Source organism: Salvelinus fontinalis, unplaced genomic scaffold, assembly GCF_029448725.1.
Source record: "Salvelinus fontinalis isolate EN_2023a unplaced genomic scaffold, ASM2944872v1 scaffold_0246, whole genome shotgun sequence".
In the NCBI taxonomy this organism is placed as follows: Eukaryota; Metazoa; Chordata; class Actinopteri; order Salmoniformes; family Salmonidae; genus Salvelinus; species Salvelinus fontinalis.
Window position 1 is genome coordinate 222,022 of NW_026600455.1, and position 22,901 is coordinate 244,922.

Below are 22,901 nucleotides of genomic sequence, written 5' to 3' on the forward strand. Positions count from 1 at the left end.
CTAACAGTACGGCTCAAGAAGAGTTAAGAAAATGAGCAAATGACCAAAAGTAAAAAATAATAAAAAGTAACACAATAAAATAACAATAACAAGGCTATATACAGGGGATACTGGTACCGAGTCAATGTGCGGGGGTACAGGTTAGTCGAGGTAATTTGTTCATGTAGGTCGGGGTGAATTGACATTTCATAGATAATAAACAACAAGTAGCAGCAGTGTACAAAACAAATGAAGGGTCAATGTAAATAGTCCAGGGGGCCATTTGATTAATTGTTTAGCAGCCTTATGGCTTATGGGGGTAGAAGCTGTTAAGGAGCCTTTTGGTTCTAGACTTGGTGCTCCGGTACCGCTTGACGTGCGGGAGCAGAGAAAACAGTCTATGACTTGGGTGACTGACAATTTTTGGGTCTTTCTTTATATAGGTCCTGGATGGCATGAAGCTTGGCCCCAGTGATGTTCACTACCCTCTGTAGTGCATTACGGTCAGATGCCGAGCAGTTGCCATACCATGCGGTGATGCAACCGGTCAGGATGCTCTCGATGGTGCAGCTGTAGAACTTTTTGAGGATCTGCGGACCCATGCCAAATCTTTTCAGTCTCCCGAGGTGGAAAACTTGTTGTCGTGCCCTCTTCACGACTGTCTCGGTGTGTTTGGACCATGATAATTAGTTGGTGATGTCTTCACGACTGTCTTGGTGTGTTTGGACCATGATAATTAGTTGGTGATGTCTTCACGACTGTCTTGGTGTGTTTGGACCATGATAATTAGTTGGTGATGTCTTCACGACTGTCTTGGTGTGTTTGGACCATGATAATTAGTTGGTGATGTCTTCACGACTGTCTGTCCATGTGTCACTGTCTGTCACCTAAAAAACGTATCTCCACCTGTGTGACCCTACATTCTAAACTTTCATTCATAGGCAGGTTGTAGCAGCCTCATGATGGGTATAGGGAAAATTCTAGTATCATGTATTAGCCTAAACCTATTGCTGTTACATTGAACAGGGTGAATGGAATATGAATGACAGTTATCCAATATGCTGTAATAGAATTAAGGCCATGCTCATGAAAAAAAAATCGTTCTGCCTCATCTTAAACACCACTGTTTGGGTGGTGGATGATTCTTGGTACACATGGGAAACCGTTGAGCTGGAAAACCCCAGCAGCGTTGCAGTTCTTGACACAAACCGGCGCCTGGGACCTACTACCATACCCTGTTCAAAGGCTCTTAACAATTTTATCTTCCCCATTCACCCTCTGAATGGCACACATACACAATCCATGTCTCATTTGTCTCAAGGCCTAAAATGCCTTACAGGATGATTTGTGTCTTAAAGAGCGTAGCTTAAAGGAAATAGTACCGTCACATCTAGATAAAAACTAATGTGAAAAATTAATAGAAGTATGTATTCATCATTTACAATATATCAGCTTATTGTTAAATTATTATGATGTTTTTTTCCAATACAGAAAGTGTAGTAACTATTGTTTCCAAACTGCGTTACCAACTCCAGCCAGCAGATGGCGATATGCATCTTTCAGGTGATGCTTCTTGCGTGACGTGTAATTTACTGAACGGGACACTTCTTCAGGAACAACAACGCGGCTACTCTTTCAACCGCCTCGGTAGCTTGCTAGCCAACATAAAACTGAAAGATTGACGCTTTAGACCATGTTAATGTACATTAGCTAATCACAGTGTTGTAAACGCAGTTCTGTTGACGTATCAACTGGTTAACTTTAACCTAATTTGCTTGTTCAATTTGCAAAGTTGTTAAACATTGATACTGAGCCTAGCGTTAGGCTAGTCGCTAATTCTAACATCCCAGACCATGAGCTCACTAAACTACTCATCCCCTGTTAAAGAAGAAGAGGTCTGCTGTATGCAGAAAGAAGCTCTGAGGCTGAACATTGTCGTGAAAGAAGAAGAGGATGTTATAGAGGAAACAGAGGAAGAACCTTTCAGAGAGGAAGAGGATGCTATCTCAATAAAGGTGAAGGAGGAAGACGTCTTGGGAGTGAAAGAGGAGGAGACAGAATATCAGATTAACACCAGTGAGTACTGTCTTAAAAACCGAGTCACACACTATGCCGTTGTTGAACTAATGTGGGGGGTTTTAAGGGCCATTCTACTGAACTTCTTCACTTGAATATGTTGTTCAGTACTGTAGGAATTGTTAAAGGGGCCATCTGCCTTTGTTAGTTTCAATCTGCCATTGGTACATATATTTTGGGGACTTTTAAATTAGATTTATTAAATTATCCATGTAATTTATCCATGTAACTAGTATAACAGGCTTTTAAAATGCAATGTTGGAGTATAATTTATACTTAAAATATCAAAGGGATGCAAAAGGCCCCCATTTAGTGGAACGACCCTTTAACATTTGCATTTTAGGCTGTTTAGAGAGATTAATGCCTCTTGTAAGACCCTATGATTGTAATAGACGGTCGTAAGTTTACCATCTGTTTGATGTTCTCATTCACACAGGAGAGAGACATGACTATCGTGGATCCTCTGGGGAGCCTCAACAACATCCTGATGCTGACGAGTCAGAGAAGAGTCTCTCCAGATCAGAACACCAGATGGTAGAGCTTGGTCTGGTCTAACATACAGCTTGCTCTATCAGGGTCTGTGCTGGGTTTCTGTAAAGCACTTCATGACAGCGGTGACATAAGCATCCATTATGATATGTGTCTGTGTCCCCTCCTTTATGGTTACCAGGACAACGATAGCCCTTCCTCCCTCCCGGAGTCCCCGCGTCGTGCCTCTCCCGGTAGCGCCTCACTGCTGGGTATGAAGAGGTTGTCTGTGCTGCTGGTGGACTGCAGGAAAACAACGGGGCTGAGTGGAACTGTGAGAGGAGGAGAAGAGAAGAAAGGATCAGATTTGACACATCAAAGTAAGTGCTGTAGTTTAGTTTGAACAAATACAATAGATCTGCCCACTGGTATCTGTTACCAGGACAACCAGCAGAGTTCTGTTAGTTGACAGGAAGATAGACTGTTATCTGTTACCAGGACAACCAGCAGTGTTCTGTTAGTTGACAGGAAGATAGACTGGTGGATATGGATGTTATATATAACACTGAAAAAGGATTCTGCCAATGAAGAGAGAAACCAATAGACCATATAAGACCTTGATGAAAGTTAGCTTTAGAGAGAAAGTTTCAAGATGATCTGATGTAAGGTGCTTGTTTTACAAAACCTTTTCCTAAAAACATTATGGATGTTACATTGTCTGTCCCAGTCAACCCCCCTATCTTTACAAGACTCTAGAACACACAAACTAAACTCCAGACACTTCATGTGGTCTGTATTGCTTCATTAACGTTGAAAAGTTTAACTATGTCTCATTTGTTAGAAGACATTAGTTTGTGTATTATTCCAATAACCAACCTGGAAAGTTAGTGTATCAATTTAATGTATGTATTAAATTGAATGAGACAATGATATCCAATCAGTTGAGACTGGATTGATATCCTACAGCGTAACCTGAATTATTTAATGAAAAATGACTGGCGATTCTTCGCCAGAGGTTACTGATAGCGCAAGCTGAGATCTCACATGATTCCCACCCGGCGCGGGAATTCACTATGAACAAAGGGGAAAACAAAAATGGCTGCTCCCCTTTCTTAGCTTAGCATCTGGCGCAATGCTTAGCTTTCCTTGCGCGGGGTTTCCACTTCGCGGCGCAAGGGAAGTTACCCCCAACAAGGGAACGTGTTTACTAGGTGACGTCTCACGTTCAACCCTTAAACTCTTCACGTTACCAAATGCGAGAGGTAGAAAGATAATGGCTTCGGTCAAACGAATATATCTACTCAAATTTCCGTAATGGCTGGCTCATATGTCCTTTGCTCTAGGAATTGCTTATGACCGAGTCAGATCACTCCTGAAAGCGACCTACTAGTTGGGCCACTAGTATTATTCTCAGAATGCCTGCATCCGCTGGTACATATGCCCTAGCTCGTAGCATTCAGTAGACCCTCCGACACACTGGCTTTCGTCAGATGTACCACAGGTGTGGTTCTCTCCCGACCAGTATCTGGGTGAAATGGAACGACACACACACGCTTCTCCCACACCAGTCCTGCCTATAGCTATTAATGGTATATATGTATCTTGCTACACAATTGGTATGGAATTAACCCAAAAGCTATTAATCTTACAGCTACCCCCCCCCCCCCCCTCCCCTTCAATTTCCGCCTGAAGACATACCCAAATCTAACTGCCTCTAGCTCAGGCCCAGGAGCAAGGATATGCATATTCTTGGTACCATTTGAAAGAAAACACTCTGAAGTTTGTGTAAATGTGAATTGAATGTAGGAGAATATAACACAATAGATCTGGTTTAGATAATACAATGAAAAAACAATACGTTTTTTCTTTTTAATTGTTGTATCATCATCTTTAAAATGAACAAGATAAAACAAACATTCAGATATGAATATGGGGACAATTTCAGTGGAAAACATAAGGCAACAGTACTTGTGCAAAGTTTCAGATTGATAACTTCCAAAATGAGTATGCTACATGACATTTAACATGAAGTCACCCAGGTGTCCCACACATGTAGCCCAAATGTACCCAAGTGGCCAAATTGGTGAAGGTATACATTTTGAAACAAATAACTATATACAAAATACCAAAATGGTATTCTAACACACCCCCCCAAAAAATGGAGAGGGAAAAAAAATATATACATTTACAAAATAACACAGGTAACTATTTACACACTTTCAATATTTGGAAGACCCTCAGTCCTCTATCAAATCAAATCTGTTTATATAGCCCTCAAGAGTAAATATGAACAGTTTACCTCTAGATGGCCCGGGAGGTGTGGAGCCAGAGACAGCAGGGGTCCAGCTGGATGAACCAGCTTCAGAGGGGGATGGACACACGTTGGGGGTGGACACGTTGGCGGCAGACACGCATCTCGACCATGCTCCCTCTAATCCATAATATGTAGACTGAGTTGAGGAAGCATGCGCTGGAGGAAGTATAGCCAATGTGTACTTTAAACATTTCATTACATTTTTATATATTGCAAATAAAATGTAAAAACAATCACAAATAATATTTTATATTATTCATTTCAAACAACGGCATTAGCATGAGAAGAACTTACCAGTCCAAAACAATGTCCTCTCCGTTCAAAAAATATGCTTCCATTTGAGTCATGGTCGCTAACTGAGTCGTCTTCCAAAAGCATATGTTTCACTTTCACGATCAATTTCCTCTATAATTTTGTGTACATTCGTATATCTAGTCTTAGATTTAGCTTTCCCTGATTTTTTCGCCATGATTTTCGATATATAAACATCTGAAGATGCTTGTTAGCAAAACAGTGCTGTGCATAATGAGTTTGGCTACTTCCAGTATGAAACTTCAATGGCGAATGACGATATTTACGCCGGAGTTTACTACATGGGTTGGTCTTCCAAAACACAAACATTAGATATTGCCGTTTACCTCTGCTCATTGGCTATCTACCCAGCTAGATTTCAAGACGATCGGTGGTCATTGGGTTAAAATACAGTCAATCAACGAGACAGTGGTCATATAATTGGTGCACAATGAGGTCGTTACTTGTTGTCTTCCAATCGTTTTTTTCGGGTCAACACGTCCCGCGAAATGACCCATCAAGTTTGGTTGCGTTACAAACAAACAGTTGATTGCAAGGAAACCAAACATGACTGGATAAAGTCAGGTTTAGTCTGTGTATTTACGTCGAATGTTTAGTCGAAAATTGAATGACACGAAATTCAACGAGATAAGCGTTCACAAAATGTTTCGTGTTAGGCTATAAAAATGGATTTAACTGAACAAAAGACCATTCATTGTGTAACAATGAGCCTTGGGATTGCAAACAGAGCAAGATCTTCAAAGGTAAACTATTTATTTCATTGCTATCTGTGATTTTGTTACGCCTGTGCTGGTTGAAAAAGTAGTTTGGTATGGGGCTCTGTGCTCAGATAATCACATCGTATTCTTTCGCAGTAAATCCTTTTTTAAATCTGACAACGCAGTTGGATTATCAAGATTCTAGGCTTTTGAAGCCTGTGAGACACTTGTATTTTCAGGAATGTTTAATATGACTATTTGTGGCGATCACCGTATGTTGTCGAATTCAAACCCGCATCCGGTATCCGTAGATAAGAGAAGTTAATGGTATATATGTATCTTGCTACACAATTGGTATGGAATTAACCAAAAGTGCAGCCATAGTTTTATCTTCGATGCCTCCCACGGGGTGCCAATATGTCGTGACGTTGTATTAGTTAATGTGACGACTGCTGCTCATCGAATGATTAACGGTTTATAATTGCGTGATTAAATGAATCAGACAATTATTAACTCATTAACCTGGGCACCATGGGAAAATTAGTTTTATGGAGTTTCTATTTCCCAAATTACCTCAAAGAATATCAGAATATCGATTTGACAACAGTCGCTAATTAATCAATTTCCTCTACAGTCTCATTGTGAACGTCGCATAATCCGGGAATCTGCACAAACCCGAGTCCCACCAATGAGTTCGTACCACACCAATTTTAGTTGATTATTTATTTACTAGAAAGCTAAAATGATAATAGAAGATACGCATAAACAAAACACAGTCTAGGCTGTTGATTAGAACTTAGTACAACAGGCCAACACACTCTGACGCGTGTTACCCAAAATGGGGATTTAAAAGAGAGAAAAGGAGAAAGTACACGAGAGAAATATACATTTGGGTGCATTTGTCAGCTATGCTTATTTGAACCCTGACCTTGCCCCGAACTGCCGCTCTTATGGGTCAGAATATAATGATGTAATTACGTGTTGAAGGTCTCCGCTGTGGGTCTCTCCGCGTGGGCCGTTTAGGCTTCAAGAAATGATGCAATTCTTTGGTGCAACTCTTTGGTTGTCCTCATGATGTCAGTGTCCTTTTTGCTTAGTGGTCTGATTCCTCACCCTTGTTCTGAAAGGGTTCTTCTGAGGACAGCCAGCCCTGTAGCTCAGGGCTCACAGCGTAGGAATGAAAACAGTGTAGATACCACGATTCGATGGTGGGTGGAGACCGGGTGGTCCGGCTTGAATTCACCCGCTTAGACGCAGCTATTCATCCATAGCATGAGAAGAAAAGGATTCCTTTGTCTTCAACCTCGTGTTGTGTTTTGGGTTCGTTGACTACTCAGACCTTTGCTGCAGCTCGGGTCACTTAGTCTGATATGTTAATTCTTAACTCGCATGTCTTATACACTCGGGTCAGATGTGGGCGTAACCGCCTTTAGGGCAATTCTCTGGGCGTACCAAGTTATGAGGCAAGGTCTAGATTTTACTCAAATCCAATTTTAGACAACTAACTTCACATTTCATCTTTACCAAAACATTCTCTTTGATTTGAACATTTTCCACACAACGTACAATGTATGAACATCAAGCATATACTAGGATATACTAGGAAAACTCTTAAAGTTACAATGTTTTCATAATGACGTCGTCCTTTAACCTTTAATAACAAAACAAAAATGACATTAATTTTCATATTCCATCTATCGTCATTACCACCATTGTGGCTGACGGAAACCATTGTTCCAAAGTCCATTTATTCCATGTTTAATGTTCTGAGGCCGGTTCTCCATAGTGAGAGGACAAAAGATTATTTATTATTAAATTAAATTATTTTCAAAAGAATTTTGTCTGTTGCCTAAGATTTACAATGGGTGTGAGGGGTCAAAACCCCCCCACATCTTCATACCCCTAGATCTCTCCTAAGTTGGGGGTGAGAGATAATCGGTATGGTCATGACACCTCATACAAGGCAGCATTATCATGAAGAGGTTTCATTCAGGTCTCTCTTTAATTAAACACTGTCTTTGGCAGGAGGAAAACCAAACTTCGAGGAACCAAAGGTGTCCAAACCAGCAAGACGACACCTCTGCTCCCAATGTGGAAAGAGTTTTAACCAGTTAGGAAGCCTGAAAGCTCATGAGCGAATACACACAGGGGAGTTGCCTTACCACTGCTCCCAGTGTGGAACTAGGTTTACCAGATTAGGAAGCCTGAAAAGACATGAGAGGATACACACAGGAGCGAAGCCACACCATTGCGCCCAGTGTGGAAAGAGTTTTAACAAGTTAGGAAACATGAAATCTCATGAGCGAATACACACAGGGGAGAAGCCTTACCACTGCTCCCATTGTGGAAAGAGTTTTAGAGAGTCAGGAAACCTGAACGCTCATAAGCGAATACACACAGGGGAAAAGCCTTACCGCTGCTCCCACTGCGGAAAGCGTTTTAACCATTCAGGAAAGCTGAAAGAACACATGAGACTGCACACAGGGGAGAACCCTTGCAAATGCTCAGACTGTGGGAAGACATATTACTCATCACGGTCACTTAAACGTCATGTGAGAATCCACACGGGAGAATAATTACTTCTCCTCGTGTGTAAACTCATGTTTCACATCACATTGACTTAAAATTCATCAGAGAACATACACAGTGCTCCAATTGTCTTATATTGTTGACTGAGAATGTGTTTACTTGTTTATACCATATGAAATGGAATTGTACAAAGTAGTCTTAAACATATATTTGTATGTTTTTACGAGAAAACAGTTTGAATATAGAGTAGATCAGATTCCATGTGTTTAAATGGTCCTTTTTTAAACTCTGACTGTGTGTGTGTTTATCTGGGTGTGTCATTCCTCCAGCACTACAGATAGTACAGTGATATTTGGATGTGATGCATTTGATCCATTGTTTACATTTGCATTGTTGGCCCACGGATGATTTAATGAAATTGAAATGATCACAGACTCTGTAATAGAAAATGGTAATTGTAAACTCAGCAAAAAAAGAAAGTCCTCTCACTGTCAACTGCGTTTATTTTCAATAAACTTAACATGTGTAAATATTTGTATGAACCTAAGATTCAACAAATGAGACAAAATGAACAAGTTCCACAGACTTGTGACTAACAGAAATGTGTCCCTGAACAAAGGGGGGGTCAAATTCAAAAGTAGCATTCAGTATCTGGTGTGGCCACCAGCTGCATTAAGTACTGCTGTGCATCTCCTCATGAACTTCACCAGATTTGACAGTTCTTGCTGTGAGATGTTACCCCACTCTTCCACCAAGGCACCTGCAAGTTCCTGGACATTTCTGGGGGGAATGGCCCTAGCCCTCACCCTTCGATCCAACAGGTCCCAGACGTGCTCAATGCGATTGAGATCCGGGCTCTTCGCTGGCCATGGCAGAACACTGACATTCCTGTCTTGCAGGAAATCACGCACAGAAGGAGCAGTATGGCTGGTGGCATTGTCATGCTGGAGGGTCATGTCAGGATGAGCCTGCAGGAAGGGTACCACATGAGGGAGGAGGATGTCTTCCCTGTAACGCACAGCGTTGAGATTGCCTGCAATGACAACAAGCTCAGTTTGATGATGCTGTGACACACCGCCCCAGACCATGATGGACATTCCACCACCAAATCGATCCCGCTCCAGAGTACAGGCCTCGGTGTAACGCTCATCCCTTCGACGATGAACGCGAATCCGACCATCACTCCTGGTGAGACAAAATTGCGACTCGTCAGTGAGAGCACTTTTTGCCAGTCCTGTCTGATCCAGTGACGATGGGTTTATGCCCGTAGGCGACATTGTTGACGTTGATGTCTGGTGAGGACCTGCCTTACAACAAGCCCTCAGTCCAGCCTCTCTCAGCCTATTCCGGACAGTCTGAGCGCTGATAGAGGGATTGTACATTTCTGGTGTAACTCGGGCAATTGTTGTTGCCATCCTGTACCTGTCTCGCAGGTGTGATGTCCGGATGTACCGATCCGGTGCAGGTGTTGTTACACGTGGTCTGCCACTGCGAAGACGATCAGCTGTCCGTCCTGTCTCCCTGTAGCGCTGTCTTAAGCATCTCACAGTACGGACATTGCAATTTATTTCCCTGGCCACATCTGCAGTCCACATGCCTCCTTGCAGCATGCCTAAGGCACGTTCACGCAGATGAGCAGGGACCCTGGGCATCTTTCTTTTGGTGTTTTTCAGAGTCAGTAGAAAGGCCTCTTTAGTGTCCTAAGTTTTCATAACTGTGACCTTAATTGCCTACCGTCTATAAGATTCTAGTTGCTTAACGACCGTTCCACAGGTGCATGTTCATTAATTGTTTATGGTTCATTGAACAAGCATGGGAAACAGTGTTGAAACCCATTACAACAAAGACCTGTGAAGCTATTTGGATTTTTACGAATAATCTTTGAAAGACAGGGTCCTGAAAAAGATCTGTCCATTTTTTTCTGTGGAAGAAAAAGGGACGTTTCTTTTCTTGCTGAGTTTGTGTTTGTCATTGCAAAGATCTTATTATTAAAGATGTAATTTAACTTACTGGTGTGTGAACTTTGTCTCTCCTCATTTGGTAATACAGCAATTAACCACCACAGACTAACCTTGTGAAACTGACCTATTATAATCTCCTGTTCCTGGGAGTATCATCCTGCGTTGCAAACCAGCTGCACCTGCGTCCTTGTATGAATAAAGTCCCTCCCAGGAACAGGCAACTATAAAGATATGTGCTCATCACCCACTGCTTCAGGAATTCAGACTGTCTACACTGCGCTGTGTAACTCTGTTATTCTCTCTGAGCTCAGAAATAAAGAATCTTGGTTTGACTTGGACTCCAGCAGATCCTTATTTTATAATATCCACCACAACTCTCCCACAGATTGCTGTTTCATCATTGTCTCAATGAAGAGTTCCTCGTTCCACTTTCCTGGGGTTATTTACAAGCCTCCCACTGGTTGAATAAACGTTGTTTCCACGTCATTTCAACAAAACACCTTTTGTTTCATGGACTTGCAACCTAAATCCAATGACTGGTGACATTTTGTGTTGATTTCATGTAGAATTCACTTTAGTTGACGAACCAAAGAGATGTAAATAGAAACTAGATGTTGAACTGACGTCTGTGCCCAGTGGGCTGGTTTGAATAAGTAGCAGGTGTTGGATCAAAATCCACCTTAGTAGCTAAGTTTCCATGTAATTTGCAACAGATTTTCATGTGAATATTCTAAAATCTGCATTAAACAATATATGCATTTTTCCACAAGAAATGTTTCTATCAGACAGACTTATTGCTAATCAAAGGCTTTACGAGACAAAAAAATACTTTTGCTGTTGAATTCCCATGTGCCGAATGAAAAAATACAAGTTAAATAGGTTTCCATCACATTTTCAACTCTCCTGATGGTTTTAAAAACTTGTGTAAAATAGAAAACGTGCTCTTGTCCCGTGCACTGTAGCCTGCAGCTCACATATACAGTGATGGTAGGCTACCTACATGATGAGATTATTATGGATGAGAGAGATATTATTTTATTTGTCAAATGGCAGCCAAGCATCGATCATCATGTCACCAGAATAAGACCATCAAAATGTATTGGAAAGGAGCATGAAGCTCATCACATGCAGTTTCACCACCCCGTGAAGTTCATAACTTATTTATTCTGTAGCCTAATAAACTACATGGGTTCCCAAGTTGTAGAGGGAGGACCACACAACATATCATCGCGTGACTCCAAGTTAACTGAGATGTGATGGTTATTAAATAAATATTTTCTCATGGAGGAGTTTCCACCATTTCTCGCTCATAAATGTTTACTGACACAAAATGATCCCACCATGTAAAACAAACAAACAAATTGTCTATCTGCATTAATAGAATTGTACAGGCATATCCTGTTTCCGTCAGCCTGGTCATTACTTTTGAAATGGTTGGATCAATATCCACCTTCATGATATGGATGAAGCCTGATTTGGAATGTCTGAGTAGTTCTATCTGATGTCATAATACATCCATCTGATAATTAAGTGATATTTGGAATGTCTGAGTAGTTCTATATGATGTCATAATACACTCCTCTGATAATCAAGTGATATTTGGAATGTCTAAGTAGTTCTATCTGATGTCATAATACACCCCTCTGATAGTGATACATTTGCTCCATTGTTTCCATGTCAGTTTGTTTCCCACTGATGATTTATATCTGACAGAGGGGCTTTAAAGGAATAGTATGGTGACATCTTAGCGGGGCTTTAAATAAATAGGATTATTCATTAATTTAAGACTCCTATACCAACAATACACTGCAGCTTTGACATCAAGAAGAGATTGGGCTGATGGGTGTTGGTGCTACTATACAGGTAAGGCTGTCCAATATGAATGTTCAATACACACAATAGGTTGATCGGTAGCCAGATAGCTAGCTGCTACAGTCCAGTATGAATGTTCAATACACACAATAGGTTGATCAGTAGCCAGTTAGCTAGCTGCTACAGTCCAATATGAATGTTCAATACACACAATAGGTTGATCAGTAGCCAGATAGCTAGCTGCTACGTTTTTAGCAACACAACTCGCTATCAAGTCAAAATGCCCTCCAGGCCTGGTGGTGGCAGCAGTGTACTACATCAACTGTTTACCAGAGCTTCCTGAGGGGGAAACAATTAGGCTGTATATAGCTTGATTTTGGAGCCAGCAGCATACCACCCTACTTCCCACAGCTGGCTTGCTTCTGAAGCTAAACAGGGTTGGTCCTGGTTGGTTATGCAAACATTTGTTTATTAGATTATGTTTATCATTAAGAATATTGTTTTATTTCTAAATGGTCACGCCTTGCTTTGGTCATGTGTTCTCTTATGGGTCAATCATTTTAATTAGAATATAGCAATTACGGTGTCTCCTCAATCACTTCCAGTGCCTTTGGAAAGTATTCAGATTGGGGACATTGCCTTGTGTAGGGTGCCATCTTTCAGATGGGACGTTAAACGGGTGTCATGACTCTCTGTGGTCACTAAAGATCCCATTGCACTTAACACCCCTACTCTTATGATAACTCTGGTGTCCTGGATTAATTCCCATCTGGCCCTCATACCATCATGGTCACCTAATCATCCCCAGTTTACAATTTGGCTCATGCATTCTCCCTCCTCTCCCCTGTAACTATTCCCCAGGTTGTTGCTGTAAATGAGAATGTGTTCTCAGTTGACTTACCTTGTTAAATAAATAATAACCATGTTTCCAGACAAAGTTTATTCATTAGGATATATACAAATATGATGATGTCATAGTGAATTCATGACATGTGAATGAACAAGCCTTTTCATACTTTATAACATGGCTATATACAATGCCTTCAGAAAGTATTCAGACCCCTTGACTTTTTCCACATTTTGTTACGTTACATCCTTATTCTATTGTGTATTAAATAATTTTCCCCCTCAACAATCTACACACAATATCCCATAATGACAAAACAAAAACAGGTCTTTAGAAATTGTTGCTAATTTATTAAAAAAAAAAAAACGGAAAAATAACATTTACATAAGTATTCAGACCCTTTACTCAGTACTTTGTTGAAGCACCTTTGGCAGCGATTACAGCATTGAGTCTTCTTGGGTATGATGCTACAAGCTTGGCACACCTGTATTTGGGGAGTTTCTCCCATTCTTTTCTGCAGATTCTCTCAAGCTTTGTCAGGTTTCAGGTTGGATGGGGAGTGTTGCTGCACAGCTATTTTCAGGTCTCTCCAGAGATGTTAGATCGGGTTCAAGTCCAGGCTCTGGCTCGGCCACTCAAGGACATTCAGAGACTTGACTCGAAGCCAATACTGCATTGTCTTGGCTGTGTGCTTAGGGTTGTTGTCCTGTTGGAAGGTGAACCTTCGCCCTCAGATTGAGGTCCTGAGCGCTCTGGAGCAGGTTTTCATCAAGGATCTCTCTGTACTTTGCTCAGTTCATCTTTCCCTTGATCCTGACTAGTCTCCTAGTCCCTGCTGCTGAAAAACATCCCCACAGCATGACGCTGCCACCACCATGCTTCACCCTAGGGATGGTGACAGGTTTCCTCCAGACGTGACGCTTGGTATTCAGGCCAAAGAGTTCAATCTTGGTTTAATCAGACGAGAGAATCGGGTTTCTCATGGTCTGAAAGTCCTTTTGGTGCCTTTTGGCAAACTCCAAGTGGGCTGTCATGTTCATTTGACTGAGGAGTGGCTTCCGTCAGGCCACTCTACCATAAAGGCTTGATTGGTGGAGAGATGGTTGTCCTTCTGGAAGGTTCTCCCATTTCCACAGAGGAACTCTAGAGCTCTGTCAGAGTGACCATCGGATTCTTGGTCACCTCCCTGACCAAGGCCCATCTCCCCCGACTGCTCAGTTTGGCCGTGCCGCAAGCTCTAGGAAGAGTCTTGGTGGTTCCAAACTTCTTCCATTTTAGAATGATGGAGGCCACTCTGTTCTTGGGGACCTCCAATGCTGCAGAAATGTGTTGGTACCCTTCCCAAGATCTGTGCCTCGACCCAATCCTGTCTCGGAGCTCTACAGACAATTCCTTCTACCTCATGGCTTGGTTTTTACTCTGACAGTCTCATAATAAAGGGTCTGAATACTTACTGTTATGTAAAGAAGGTATATTTTTTATCTTTAATAAATGTTTCTATAAACCTGTTTTTGCTTTGTCATTTAAATGTTTTATATTTAACTAGGCAAGTCAGTTAAGAACAAATTCTTATTTACAATGACGGGCTACCGCTGAACAGTGCCTTGTTCAGGGGCAGAACAACAGATTTTTACCTTGTCAGCTCTGGGATTCGATCCATCAACCTTTTGGTTACTAGCCCAATGCTTTAACCAATAGGCTACCTGCCGCCCCAAATGATGGGCTATTGTGTGTAGTTTGCTGAATATATAAAACTTTTTTTAAAATCCATATTAAAATAAGGCTGTAACGTAACAAAATGTGGAACAAGTCATGGTGTCTGAATATTTTCCAAAGGCACTGTACAAACATCACATTGAATATTCTCCTCACTTTTGAAAAGCTCCATGAGAAAGAAAGGATTCCCAGATGATCTTTTAGATGTTCTGTCTTCAGGATGTTATTGGTTGATGTCTGTTGGAGAGGGGAGGGGCGGTTGAGAGAGCTGGGGCCTTTTATTGCCCTGCCTCTGGGAGCCTCTCAGCTTGTGACATGATGAGAGAGAGTGAGAGAGGGCCTACCCTTCCTCTGGGAGCCTCTCAGCTTGTGACATGATGAGAGAGAGTGAGAGAGGACCTACCTGTAAGATATGTGTTATAAATGTACTTCTATTTGAAGAGTTTTGACCATTCGGGGACCTAATCTCAATCACTCATGAAAACATGAAAAAAATATTGTCCACACGAAAGATAGAATTTGGTAATAAAAAGATTTATGACAAGTTATATGCATGAAAATAAAGATGTTTAAAAAATGTGACATTTTGGAGAGGTTTTTGCAGACTATATGGGAGGCCTAAGCCTTGTTATGGATACATGTCTATAAAGAATGACTGGTATAAGATATCAGCTCCATTTTTGCGGCACATGTTGACAAGATGTTGGGGAATCACTGGAGGGGAATATTGACCAACTGAGCATCTCAGTGTACAGTTCAATAAACACAATAGGCATTTTGTTACATTTCAGTCTTCTGTTATGTATTTAAAGTGTCATATTGGGATGCAAATTCAAATATGAATACATTTAAACTGTATCTGACATGGTACTGGTGTCTTCTTTTTTAAAGCCCATAACCATGTGTGTGATGTGTAAACAACAAAGGCCCCCCCCCCCCCCATAAAAAGATCCTGCAACAGAAAGCTGCACAATATGTTGAGTAAAGTATTTTGCTTACCATGACTATATCAAACCCTACTTCATGTGTTTCCACTATCATGTATCCTACCATGACTATATCAAACCCTACTTCATGTGTTTCCACTATCATGTATCCTACCATGACTATATCCAACCCAACTCCATGTGTTACCACTATCATGTATCCTACCATGACTATATCAAACCCAGCTCCATGTGTTGTCACTATCATGTATCCTACCATGACTATATCCAACCCAACTCCATGTGTTACCACTATCATGTATCCTACCATTACTATATCAACCCTACTCCATGTGTTTCCACTATCATGTATCCTACCATGACTATATCTAACCCAACTCAATGTGTTGCCACTATCATGTATCCTACCATGACTATATCAAACCCAGCTCCATGTGTTGCCACTATCATGTATCCTACCATTACTATATCCAACCCAACTCCATGTGTTGCCACTATCATGTATCCTACCATGACTATATCCAACCCTACTCAATGTGTTTCCACTATCATGTATCCTACCATGACTATATCCAACCCTACTCCATGTGTTGCCACTATCATGTATCCTACCATGACTATATCCAACCCTACTCCATGTGTTGCCACTATCATGTATCCTACCATGACTATATCAAACCCTACTCCATGTGTTTCCACTATCATGTATCCTACCATGACTATATCCAACCCTACTCCATGTGTTGCCACTATCATGTATCCTACCATGACTATATCAAACCCTACTCCATGTGTTGCCACTATCATGTATCCTACCATTACTATATCCAACCCAACTCCATGTGTTGCCACTATCATGTATCCTACCATGACTATATCCAACCCTACTCAATGTGTTTCCACTATCATGTATCCTACCATGACTATATCAAACCCAACTCCATGTGTTGCCACTATCATGTATCCTACTTGGCTGAAGCTTTGATCCAGTGGAAGAAGTATTGAGGAGCAGGGAGGTTAAAGGACACAGCTGTTACTCTACACTATCCCTCGATAATCCAGTAATAAGAGAACATTTATACATTATTTAGGGCTCTATAACATCTCTATCTATATATAACATCTCTATCAATTATTATAATAATTTTTTTACCCAATTCCATTTTCTCCGTTTAGGTTTTCCAGGTTTCTGATTTGTCCCTGTTTCTGCTTTTTGCTCTAAATCACACTGTTAATAGAAAACTACTGCAGCATAAATACTGGAGGGGTCAGGAGACACTGTGGCCCCATCCGATGAGACCCCCGGACAGGGCCAAACAGGAAGGATATAACCCCACCCGCTTTGCCAAAGCTCTACACAATATTCTGCTGCTGATGCCAGATGCCATAGCAGTCTCTTTCTGATGTAAAGCAGAGGGTCACCGAGCATGTGGTGCATGTGATGGGGGACTTCATCTTGCAAACAACACAGCAACGCCTCCATGCTGTGCCCTTTTGGCCCTTAGGCACATCTATGCCTGCACAAATATATTTGGGCAGATGAACACTTGTGGCAGGAGCAGAAGGGACAGGGTGTGGTGCAGTGGTGCTGTAGCCAGCAAGCTCCTTGATGAGCTGCTCTCTGAAGGCTTTCTGTGAGAGGAAGGGCTTTCCACAGCTCTTAGCCATTTCCTTGTGTAGGATGAATGCATTCACCACAGCAATGTCGACGAAATGATAGAAGAAGGTCTTGTACCATTTTCATTGTCTTATGCAGAACATTGTAATAGCCTATCAGCGCATCTGATAGGTCCACACCTCCCATGCTCTTGTTGTAGTCCTTGTAGTCCTTGTAGTCCTCCATACCCCGGCACCATCCTTCACACGTCTGACCACATGATCCCCACTGAAGGACTTGTGGATTGTTGTGCACATCACCACCTCTCTGGTGTCCATCCACTTTACAAACAGCAGGCCATCTTCACGGATCCATCGCATGGTCCCCCGCTCAGCCCGCTCAGGCATGTCGTTCACCTTCGTCTTCGGAAAGCCCACCCTGTTGGTACGAATGGTGCCACAAGCCCACACTTCCCGCTTCCTCAGGTCTGCAAACAGGGTAGGGCTTGTGTAGAAGTTATCCACAAACAGTTTGTAGCCCTTCCCTAGCAGTTTAAAATCCAATAACTCCATTACAGAGTCATAGCCAAGTCCCTTACCGGTAGCAAAACTGTTCCTCCCCTCATAGACAAAAAAATTGCATGTGTAGGCACACACAGAATCAGCCAACACAAACAGCTTGTAACCCCACTTGGTTGGTTTGTTTCGCATGTATTGTTTGAGGCCAATTCTGGCCTTTGAGGCTACCATCCTCTCATCGATTGACACGTTCTGGGCTGGCTGAAAGTACGTCTTGCAGGCCTCAACAATACTGGAGTAGAGAGGTTTTATTTTGCACAGTCTATCAAACATTGCTGTGCCTCTCTTCTTGTCATTCTCTTCATCAACCTTTGGGTCACTGATATGAAGCGCCTGTGAAAGAACCAGAAACCTTTTGCAGGACATAACAGTCATGGGGAAAGGCAGTTGGTAGAGTGATGACGTTTTCCAGTAGTCCGTCAGGCTTTTCAGCTTCACCAGCCCCATGTAGATGACCAGTGAAAGGTAGCAGAAAAAGTCTGACATGGATATGGGCTTCCATGCTACCTTTTTGCCTGCCTGCTTCTTCTTCCCATACTTATTTGTGTTAGACACGAGCGAATCTACAACGGATTGTGTGAAAAACAACTGAAAAAGCTGAAGGGGGCTGTAAGTTGTGGTCGAGTTCACCTGAGGTCCTGGCTTCCTTTTCGGCCGAAAAGTTGGTTGGGGTGGCTCCACATCATCTTCTAGGACAGTGTGCCAACGCCCTTCTGTCCCTTTGTTAGGTGGCACACTTCCCCTCTTCCGCTTCTTTGTCGGTGCCTTCACACCTGTAGATGGCCCAGAGACAGCAGGGGTCCAGCTGGATGAACAAGTTGGCGCTGGGGGCTCCCAGTCGGAATCAGTGCCACTGTGAATGAAAATGTTCAGTTAGAATAGTTTCACTTATGAGCCCTGTATCAACAGGTATAATAAACATATACACTGCTCAAAACAATAAAGGGAACACTTAAACAACACAATGTAACTCCAAGTCAATCACACTTCTGTGAAATAAAACTGTCCACTTAGGAAGCAACAATGATTGACAATAAATTTCACATGCTGTTGTGCAAATGGAATAGACAAAAGGTGGAAATTATAGGCAATTAGCAAGACACCCCCAATAAAGGAATGGTTCTGCAGGTGGTGACCACAGACCACTTCTCAGTTCCTATGCTTCCTGGCTGATGTTTTGGTCACTTTTGAATGCTGGCGGTGCTTTCACTCTAGTGGTAGCATGAGACGGAGTCTACAACCCACACAAGTGGCTCAGGTAGTGCAGCTCATCCAGGATGGCACATCAATGCGAGCTGTGGCAAGAAGGTTTGCTGTGTCTGTCAGCGTAGTGTCCAGAGCATGGAGGCGCTACCAGGAGACAGGCCAGTACATCAGGAAACGTGGAGGAGGCCGTAGGAGGGCAACAACCCAGCAGCAGGACCGCTACCTCTGCCTTTGTGCAAGGAGGAGCAATGCCAGAGCCCTGCAAAATGACCTCCAGCAGGCCACAAATGTGCATGTGTCAGCATATGGTCTCACAAGGGGTCTGAGGATCTCATCTCGGTACCTAATGGCAGTCAGGCTACCTCTGGCGAGCACATGGAGGGCTGTGCGGCCCCACAAAGAAATGCCACCCCACACCATGACTGACCCACCGCCAAACCGGTCATGCTGGAGGATGTTGCAGGCAGCAGAACGTTCTCCAAGGCGTCTCCAGACTCTGTCACGTCTGTCACATGTGCTCAGTGTGAACCTGCTTTCATCTGTGAAGAGCACAGGGCGCCAGTGGCGAATTTGCCAATCTTGGTGTTCTCTGGCAAATGCCAAACGTCCTGCACGGTGTTGGGCTGTAAGCACAACCCCCACCTGTGGACGTCGGGCCCTCATACCACCCTCATGGAGTCTGTTTCTGAACGTTTGAGCTGACACATGCACATTTGTGGCCTGCTGGAGGTCATTTTGCAGGGCTCTGGCATTGCTCCTCCTTGCACAAAGGCGGAGGTAGCGGTCCTGCTGCTGGGTTGTTGCCCTTCTACGGCCTCCTCCACGTCTCCTGATGTACTGGCCTGTCTCCTGGTAGCGCCTCCATGCTCTAGACACTACGCTGACAGACACAGCAAACCTTTTTGCCACAGCTCGCATTGATGTGCCATCCTGGATGAACTGCACTACCTGAGCCACTTGTGTGGGTTGTAGACTCCGTCTCATGCTACCACAAGAGTGAAAGCACCGCCAGCATTCAAAAGTGACCAAAACATCAGCCAGGAAGCATAGGAACTGAGAAGTGGTCTGTGGTCACCACCTGCAGAATCACTCCTTTATTGGGGGTGTCTTGCTAATTGCCTATAATTTCCACCTTTTGTCTATTCTATTTGCACAACAGCATGTGAAATTTATTGTCAATCAGTGTTGCTTCCTAAGTGGACAGTTTTATTTCACAGAAGTGTGATTGACTTGGAGTTACATTGTGTTGTTTAAGTGTTCCCTTTATTTTTTTGAGCAGTGTATATATAAATAAATAATAAATAAAATGAATACAACATTTAAACAACTGCATTAGCATGAGAAGCAAAAACCTATTTTACTTACTGATCTAAAATTGGATCTTTTCCTTCCAAAAACATTTCTTCCGCGCTGGAATCATAACTGTGGTCACTCACAGAGTCCTCATCCATTCCTTCTGTGTCACTCTCCGGGTCAATTTCTGAAATAATATCATCAAAATGTTTATACTTGGACTGAGATTGAGCTTTTCCACTCTTAGTAGCCATGTTTAACTTTTTCAGATTTGAGAAGTTTGTAGAAGAGAACGAACTGCTGTGAAACGTAAACTACAGTGCGTCCTGTTTCCTTTCACCAGAGAATGAACTCTGTTGTGCACAGCTCTAGCATGATGGCTGTTTGTCCTACAAACGGCGTTCACATACTGCTGGAAAGCCCAGCTCATTGGCTATCTAGCTAGGTTTCAAAACGATAGGTGGTCATTGGACCAAGACCCTTTATGGGCTAATTCAGGTGTTGTATAGCCAATACGTAATGTAGAATGATGAAACGAGAGTCTGAGGATTGCACAAAAACCAAACTTGACCGTGTTAAACAACGTTTAGCCAATTAGATTTCATAAAATTGTTTTGTTGCAAGTTGAAAGAGTCGGAATTCATGCAGAATGCTGTTTCCAACATGGATCGTGTTAGGATATACACAACCGTTCAAAAGTTCGGGGTCACTTAGAAATGTCTTTTTGTCAATTAAAATAACATTCAATTGATCGTAAATACAGTGTAGACATTGTTAATGTTGTAAATGACTATTGTAGCTGGAAATGGCTGATTATTTGTGGATTATAGAGGCCCATTATTATCTACAGAGGATCATTATCAGCAACCATCATTCCTGTGTTCCAATGGCACGTTGTGTTAGCTAATCCAAGTTTATCATTTAAAAGGCTAATTGACCACTAGAAAACCCTTTTGCAATTATGTTAGCACAGCTGAAAACTGTTGTTCTGATTAAAGTATATCAATAAAAATGGCCTTCTTTCGACTAGTTGTGTATCTGGAGCATCAGCATTTGTGGGTTCGATTACAAGCTCAAAATGGCCAGAAACAAAGAACTTTCTTCTGAAACTTGTCAGTCTATTCTGGTTCTGAGAAATGAAGGCTATTCCATGCGAGAAATTGCCAAGAAACTGAAGATCTCGTACAAAGCTGTGTACTACTCCCTTCACACAGCAGCACAAACTGGCGCTAACCAGAATAGAAAAAGGAGTGGGAGGCCCCGGTGCACAACTGAGCAAGAGTACAAGTACATTAGAGTGTCTAGTTTGAGAAACAGACGCCTCACAAGTCCTCAACTTGCAGCTTCATGAAATAGTACCCACAAAACACCAGTCTCAACGTCCACAGTGAAGAGGCGACTCTGGGATGCTGGCCTTCTAGGGGTGCCTTTTGCATCCCTTTTATATAAGTATACATTATGCTCCAATATTGCATTTTAAAAGCCTGTTGTATTAGATCAGGGGAACTTTAATACAGACCACATGGAGAGTTCAATAAATCTAATTGAAAAGTCCCAAAAATATATGTACCAATGGCAGATTGCCCCTTCAACAATTCCTACAGTACAGAACAACATATTCAAGTGTAGAACTTCAGTAGAATGCCCCTTTAAAAAACACATTAGTTCAAGAACCGCATAGTTTGTGCCCCTGTTTAAGACAGTACTCACTGGTGTTAATCTGATATTCTGTCTCTCCCTCTTTCACTCCCAAGACGTCTTCCTCCTTCACCTCTACTGAGACAGCATCCTCTTCCTCCCTAAAAGGTTCTTCCTCTCTTTCCTCTATAACATCCTCTCCTTCTTCCACGACATTGTTCAGTCCCAGAGCTTTTTTCTGCATACAGCAGACCCCCTCTTCTTTAGCAGGGGATGAGTAGTTTAGTGAACTCATGATCAGGGATGTTAGCTAGCTAGCTAGTTAGCATTAGCGACTAGCCGAGTGCTAGGCTCAGTATCAATATTTAACAAGTTTGCAAATTGAACAAGCAAATTAGGTTAAAGTTAACTAGTTGCTACGTCAACTGAACTGCGTTCACAACACTGAGATTAGCTAATGTACATTAACATGGTCTAAAGCGTCAATCTTTCAGTTTTATGTTGGCTAGCAAGCTACCGAGGTGGTTGAAAGAGTAGCCGTGTTGTTGTTCCTGAAGAAGCGTCCCGTCCAGTAAATTATACGTCACGCAAGAGGCATCACATGAAAGACGCAAATCGCCATCGGCTGACTGGAGTGGGTAACGCAGTTTGGAAACAATAGTTACTACACTTTTTTGAATTGGAAAGAACGTCATAATAATTTAACAATAAGGTGATATATTTTCTCTTACGTCTTACAAATAAAACCGTCCTGTACACAGACGTAGAAGCTTAATATGAATATGTAGATGCTGAATAAATACTTATATGAATAGGTAGTCTTTTAATACACATTTGCTCTGTTCATTTTTCACATTAGTTTTTATCTAGATGTGACGGTACTATTCCCTTAAAGCTACGCTCTTTAAGATACAAATCATCCTGTAAACC

At 42.2% G+C, this 22,901-nt stretch overlaps 2 protein-coding genes across 2 annotated transcripts; one reads left to right on the top strand and one right to left on the bottom strand.

Moving 5' to 3' along the window:
- The first annotated feature begins 1,568 nt into the window (after positions 1 to 1,568).
- LOC129844889 (zinc finger protein with KRAB and SCAN domains 7-like) lies at positions 1,569 to 10,669 on the top strand. Its single transcript, XM_055913058.1, has 4 exons — positions 1,569 to 2,055; positions 2,492 to 2,589; positions 2,726 to 2,903; positions 7,873 to 10,669. Exons 1-4 carry the CDS (start codon positions 1,833 to 1,835, stop codon positions 8,421 to 8,423), a joined length of 1,050 nt encoding a protein of 349 aa, XP_055769033.1. The 5' UTR covers positions 1,569 to 1,832; the 3' UTR covers positions 8,424 to 10,669.
- Positions 10,670 to 14,763: 4,094 nt separating this feature from the next.
- LOC129844894 (piggyBac transposable element-derived protein 4-like) lies at positions 14,764 to 22,530 on the bottom strand. Its single transcript, XM_055913060.1, has 3 exons — positions 22,044 to 22,530; positions 20,406 to 20,520; positions 14,764 to 18,687 (listed from the first exon to the last, which is right to left on the bottom strand). Exons 1-3 carry the CDS (start codon positions 22,264 to 22,266, stop codon positions 17,433 to 17,435), a joined length of 1,593 nt encoding a protein of 530 aa, XP_055769035.1. The 5' UTR covers positions 22,267 to 22,530; the 3' UTR covers positions 14,764 to 17,432.
- Positions 22,531 to 22,901: the final 371 nt, after the last annotated feature.

What these genes read in the sequence shown, in the direction of transcription:
- LOC129844889 (XM_055913058.1), top strand. Translation starts at nt 1,833, where the DNA reads ATGAGCTCACTAAACTACTCATCCCCTGTTAAAGAAGAAGAGGTCTGC. An exon ending in CCAGATCAGAACACCAGATG is followed by an intron (nt 2,590 to 2,725) that starts GTAGAGCTTGGT and finishes TATGGTTACCAG; the next exon opens with GACAACGATAGCCCTTCCTC. An exon ending in ATCAGATTTGACACATCAAA is followed by an intron (nt 2,904 to 7,872) that starts GTAAGTGCTGTA and finishes TGTCTTTGGCAG; the next exon opens with GAGGAAAACCAAACTTCGAG.
- LOC129844894 (XM_055913060.1), bottom strand. Translation starts at nt 22,266, where the DNA reads ATGAGTTCACTAAACTACTCATCCCCTGCTAAAGAAGAGGGGGTCTGC. An exon ending in AGAATATCAGATTAACACCA is followed by an intron (nt 20,521 to 22,043) that starts GTGAGTACTGTC and finishes ATATTATTTCAG; the next exon opens with AAATTGACCCGGAGAGTGAC. An exon ending in AAAGATCCAATTTTAGATCA is followed by an intron (nt 18,688 to 20,405) that starts GTAAGTAAAATA and finishes TTTCATTCACAG; the next exon opens with TGGCACTGATTCCGACTGGG.